This window comes from Rhincodon typus, chromosome 4 (genome assembly GCF_021869965.1).
Source record: "Rhincodon typus isolate 14 chromosome 4, sRhiTyp1.1, whole genome shotgun sequence".
NCBI classification, from domain to species: Eukaryota; Metazoa; Chordata; class Chondrichthyes; order Orectolobiformes; family Rhincodontidae; genus Rhincodon; species Rhincodon typus.
The window spans coordinates 35,316,928-35,322,927 of NC_063335.1; the positions used below are offsets into that span (position 1 = coordinate 35,316,928).

General features: G+C 41.5%; 1 protein-coding gene across 1 annotated transcript in view; it reads right to left on the reverse strand.

Annotated features, from left to right (window-relative positions):
* Window positions 1–5,006, reverse strand: part of gask1a (golgi associated kinase 1A) — a 51,337-nt gene extending 46,331 nt beyond the window's left edge. The window contains exons 1-2 of the mRNA XM_020519863.2: window positions 4,839–5,006; window positions 459–569 (exon numbers count right to left, since the gene is read on the reverse strand). Coding sequence (XP_020375452.2) covers window positions 459–569; window positions 4,839–5,006 — 279 coding nt within the window. The remainder of the gene's footprint in view (window positions 1–458; window positions 570–4,838) is intronic.
* Between the last annotated feature and the right edge of the window lie 994 nt (window positions 5,007–6,000).

A 6,000-nucleotide genomic window follows, 5' to 3' on the forward strand; every position in this document is an offset into this window, starting at 1 on the left:
AAGCATCTGTGACCAAGGAATATACTTGAAGACAATGGCTTTGGACTCCTCAATATTTAATTGAAAGAAATTTCTGCTCAGCCAGTACTGGATGGCACAGCGGAAAGGTAAATATCAGTGGCGATGAAGTGAAGCTGGGTTTTGTCAGGATACATGTGGAAAGTGATGCTGTGTTATGGATGATATTGCTGAGGGGTAGCATGTAGATAAAAAATAAGGGGGATCAAAGTTAGATTACTTTTCCACATCTACCTTATCAAGTCCCCTAAGAATCTTGTATGTTTCAGGTGGTTCCCTGGCTAAGACAAGAAAGATAAGAATGGAACCAAGTACTGCACTCCCAACCCAGTTGGATGATGGTAGAGAGGCACTAAGAGGAAAGGTTTCATCAATGGTGCCAAAGGCTACAGTCAAGTTACGCAGGTTGAAGAGGGACAGTCTTATTTTGTTCCACTCACATAGGATGTCATTTTGGCTTTCAGTTCCAAACTTTCAGTTCTAAAATCCATGCTCCTTCTCTGACTCTTGTTTGTGGCTTGACGGTCATCTTCCAGTATATCTTGGGTTTTCTGAAAAATGCAAAAAGACATAAACCGTAAGTTAGTAAATGAAAGTTTAAGGGGCATAAGCTAAAAGAGAAGCAAACAGAAGAGATAAATTATAGACTCTGCGGGAGTGATCAAGGCAACAAGTAGACAAACAGAGAGAGAGACTGTAAGGCATTGTGTGAGAACCACTCAAAGTAAGACTAAAGCAGACAGTGGGAGTTATGCACCTTTGGAATATCTCTCTCCAGGCAGAGCTAGGGGGGAGATGAACTAGTAAGGGTAAATTGTCTGTAGATGACAATTAATGATGTGGGATGCAGAGCATCAAACTGAAACATGAGCATACCAAACAGTTGTCAGTGTGAACTGGCAAAGCTGAACTGCTGGATCAGACTTGATTAAAAACACATCTGGTAAAGCCTCATTTGGGAATTCATCGCCTGAGGGTTCAAGTAAGCACGAAAAGAGCAGTTGTCAATAATGGATGCACAGCAAGAACCCAATAGAGCATCACTGCCTGTAGAGATACAGCATAGCTCAGCACTGAAGTAAGTAGAGAACTATTCTGGGTACATTTTCATTTGCTATTTCACAGTTTGAAAGCTTAAAGAATGTCAAGTGAAAAGCTTCCCCTGGAGTCTGGGAAGGAATGTAATTATTAACCTCTTCTTCTGTAGAACAGTTGTCAGTCTGTCATAAACCTGTACCAAGCGTACTGCTCCTTTTATCTCATAAGATTGGTGCAGTTTCATTCTTTTAGGATTCACCGTTAGATACAAGTGAATGCTATGCAAAAAAATCTCCATTTGGTTTTAAGTTTATTTGCACAAATAGTCAAAATTCATAATTAAAATTCAACAGCTAAACATTTAGGCTAAACATTTCACATACAGAATCTAAGAGTTTTAAATAATGAGGACAGATAACAAAGGCAAAAAACACATTGTCGTACAGGTGTTGGATAAAAACCTAAAGGAGAAAAAAATTGCAGGGATTTCGCAAAAGAGCAAGTGAGTGAAATGAAAGGGTGAGCACAGATACAAAGGAACAAATGGTCTCCTTCAGTACTGCATTATTGTATGATTCTGAAACTTACAGGTCCTCCCCCAATCCCTTTAGTTTAAGACAGTGAATTGGATACTTTTCAAAAAGACTCCTATCAATTGGCTCCCAATATTGAAGACACGAAACAGGGTGCTCCTCTCCAGGGGCTCTCTCCTCACAAGAGAACAGGGCAGTACCAGGAGGCACTCAGCCAGAGGTAGAACCACAGACAGGCCCTTTTGCTCTTTCCACTGAGGGCATTGCAGAAGAGGCTTGGCTCTCTAACTCCACCTTGCTCCCCTCAAACCTTTGGAAGTTGAAGCTGAGGATTGTGTGAACCTGTCTCTGTTAAGAAACCCTAGGCACATCTGACCTATATAGACACAAGCGCCCCAGGGTCACTCAGGCCTATGGGCTCCACAGATGAGCAGGCTCTCTCCACCCCAGATGTGGAACCGGGGAGTGAACTGTGTCTTAGTGATAGAGAGAGAAAGAAAAAAACTTATTGAGGGTACTTTGGCGGTACAGATGGAAGAGACTTATACATCACTCTCAGCTTTTGCAAAAACATTCCTGATTTTAACTTCCATGTGATTGTGAGTCTCTCTCTGTGTCGGCGTTAAATGCACATTCACACCAGAATAATCAAGATGGATACTGATGTCAATTTGTATGGAGGAGGGTTGCCCATTAATAGTGCCCTGAGCTGAGTCCACCAGTTATCCATTCTGATTTCCTTGTCAAGTTTTAAGAGCATAAGAAATAGGAACAACAGTAGGCCATCTGGCTCTTTGAGCCTGCTTCACCATTCAATAAGATCCTGGCTGATCTTTTCGTGGACTCAGATCCACTTACCCGCCCACTCACCATAACCACTAATTCCTTTCCTGTTCAAAGATTTACCTATCTTTGCCTTAAAAACATTCAACGAGGTAACCTTACTGCTTCACAGGCCAGGGAATCCCACAGATTCATAACTCTTTGGGTGAAGAAGTTCCTCCTCAACTAAATCCTAAATCTGCTCTGTCTTATTTTGGGGCTATCCTCCAATGATGTCTAACTTGTTTGGCAAGGTGAGAGGCTGAATATGAATGGGACAAGTTGCGCTGTTAACAAGGCATTTAACAAGCAGTAATCCCCGTTCAACAACGTCTCACCACTGCCTAGTGAGAATCCCATTACAGTGCTTTGAAAAGCATAAAAGATGGAGCAAGATCATCTCAATGTTCAGATGTGCTTCATTCGACTTCCTGACTGATTCTGCTATACATCTCACCATAGTCTCTGTTGCTCAAAGGCCTGTAAGATTTTGTCCAGATACAAACACTTTGAGGGCATGTCTTGGGGAAGGCGATGGCATTGTACTGCTGGCCACAAAACAGAAAATAAGAGCTAGAAACTAAATATAGGAAGTGATCTTCCACAAAGATAAGGATCGTGATCACTTTTGTTCATCACTTACATGACCAGTTTGGAGTCCATATGACCATAAAGTACAGAAGCAGAAGTAGGTCATTGAGTCTACTCAGCTATTCAATGAGATCATGGCTCATCGTCAACTTCACTTTCCTGCCTTTTTGCCACAACTTGTTTCCCTGAATGACTAGAAGTCTGTCTATTTTAACTTTGAATTTATTTAATGACCCAGCCTCAAAAGCCCTCTCGGGTAAAGAGTTCCACAAATTCACCACTCTGTGAGAGAAAAAAAATTCCTCCTCATCTCTGACTTAAATGGGGACTCTGGGAAACAAAAGAACAACTTTTAAAGTTGTGACAACACATTGTTGGGGTGACAGTTAATTCTGAGTACGATCAGAAAAGACCTTAATTATTGGCAGCATGATGTGTAATTGATAAACAAATTCCAAGATATCAAAGTGTGAGGTTTTTTATTTTGCTGGGACGTCTAGGTGTTTATGTACTCCTTGGCAAATAAGAGCCTATATGGAATAGAGGTGCAAAAGGGAGCTGGTTGTCAGTGCAGAGATTTATAAATCACTAAATGTAGTGCTATGAATTAATATGGCCATTAATAAAACACACCAAACCACCAAAATTCAATTATAGATGGATACAATTGAAAAGTAGTGGGGTTTTGTTAAACTGATATGTTAGAATTAGAATTAGAATTAGAATTAGAATTAGAATTAGAATTAGAATTAGAATTAGAATCAGAATTAGAATTGGAATTAGATTTTATTGTCACGTGTACTCAAGTGCAAGTGATAAAGGAGTACAGTCACACATGTACAAAGTCACCATTCCCAGAGCCATCTTAGGTACAAATGTACCTACGTACAAAAACTTAGGTACAAAGTACAAAAATAAGGAAATAAAGTTAAAAGCTCAACATTAAAGTCCCTTAAGTGCTTAATCATGCTAGGCTCACAGACCCCACAAGTGTTCAATCTCCTCTGCATTGGGCTTGATCTCCTCTTGTTTAAATGAGATACTCAACAGGTCAGACAGCATCTGTGTGGGCAGAAATAAAGTTAATGTTTCAGGTTGATGACCTATCAGCAGGACTGAAAAATGCAGGCAACAGGTTCTGCAGGGAAAGAGAGGAGAGGAAGAAAGAACAAATGGAACGGTTGTCCCTATTTGATCTCTAACTTCAGGAAAGACTGAACAGGCTGACATCTTCTCTAGAAAACGGTGAGGAATAACATCTTAGAGGTTCGTAAGATAATACAGGTGTTTGATCAGCTAGATGTGGAAAAGATGTCTATGCTTGTTGAGGACACAATCTAAAGCCCATAAAAATGACAGTCCCTAATAAATCCAATGGGGCACATGTTCTCAGGTGGAGTTCTGCCAGAAAATTTTGAAAGGTCCATAGAAAATACTTATATGAACCAAAAGTGCTGCTTAATATTAGTGATAGAAGCCAGAACGATGCTGTCACCTGGTGACTCCCTCAAGAATTGCAGCTATGAGATCTTATATTAAACAAAGTTTCAGTCACTGATGTCTTCTCTTCAACAGGGTCCCCTAGGGTCGCCATATGATGTCCTCCCTTGGCTGATGACTCTGTCCTCCTCCACGTTGAGCACCATTTGGAAGAAGCACTGAGGGTGGCAAAGGCACAAAATGCATTCTGGATGGGAGATTTCAATGTCCATCACCAAAAGGGGCTTGGCAGCAACTGATTGAGCTGGTTGGGATCTTAAAGACATAGCTGCTAAGGCTGCAGCTGGAGATAAGAGAGCTAACAAGAGGCAGAAAGAAACATGACCTCATGCTCACCAATTGGCCTGCCTCAGATGCAATCATATGAGCAGTATCTGTAAACATGATAACCTCACAGTCCTTGGGGAGACAAAGTCCTCCCTTCACATTGAGGATTCCTTCCGTCGTGTTGCATGACACTATCACTGTGCTAAATGGAATAGGCTCCAAATAGATCTCTAGCATCTCAAGACTGGCAGTATTAGGCTGGAGTATTTATTCTATCATGCTTCATCAATGACCTTCCATCCAACAATAACAATGTTCAGCACCAACCATGATTCCTCAGACACTGAAGCAGTCCATATCCAAACTAACCAAACCTGGAATTATCTATGGCTGGGCTGACAAGTGGCAAATAATATTCACACCACGCAAGTGCCAGGGAATGACCATCTTTAAAAGAGAGAAACTAACCATCACCCTTTGAAATTCAACAGTATTACTATCGCTAAATCCTCCAGTATTAACATCCTGGGGTTTTCCATTGACTAGAAACTGAACTGGACTAGCGTTTAAATACAACCGTCAGGGACTAGAAATCCCGCAGCAAGTAACTCAGCACCTGACTCTCCAATGCCTGTCCATCATCCACAAAGCACAATTCAGGATTGTGGTGGCATACTCACGTGCCTGGATAAATGCAGCTCCAACAATATTTAACAGGCTTGACACCATCCAGGAGAAGGCTGACTGCTTGATTGGTACCACATCCACAAACATCCACTGCAAAAAGTTCACTAAGGCTCTGTAGACAGCTCCTTCTAAATCCATTATAACTACCATCTAGAAGGACAAGGGCAGTGGATATTTACAAATGTCAGCAACTGCAAGTTCCCTTCCAAGCCTCTCACCTTACAACTTGGAAGTATGTCACTGTTCCTGCAGTGTTACTGAATCAAAATCTTGGAACTCCCTCCCTAATGGCATTGTGGGTCTACCTACAGCATATGGCTGTGGTGGTTCAATGTGGCAGCTCATTTCCACCTTCTCCAGAGCAACCAGGGATGGCCAGTTAATACTGATGCAGCCAGCACTGCCAACATCCCATTAATGATAAAACAAATATTTTGACAAGAACCAACTCCCTGCTGGACTAAAACTTATCCACTGTACTGAAGCCACTTCCCAGCAGAGAACTGGAATGATCTTTACTGGTTCAATTTCCAGTGGTTGGCCT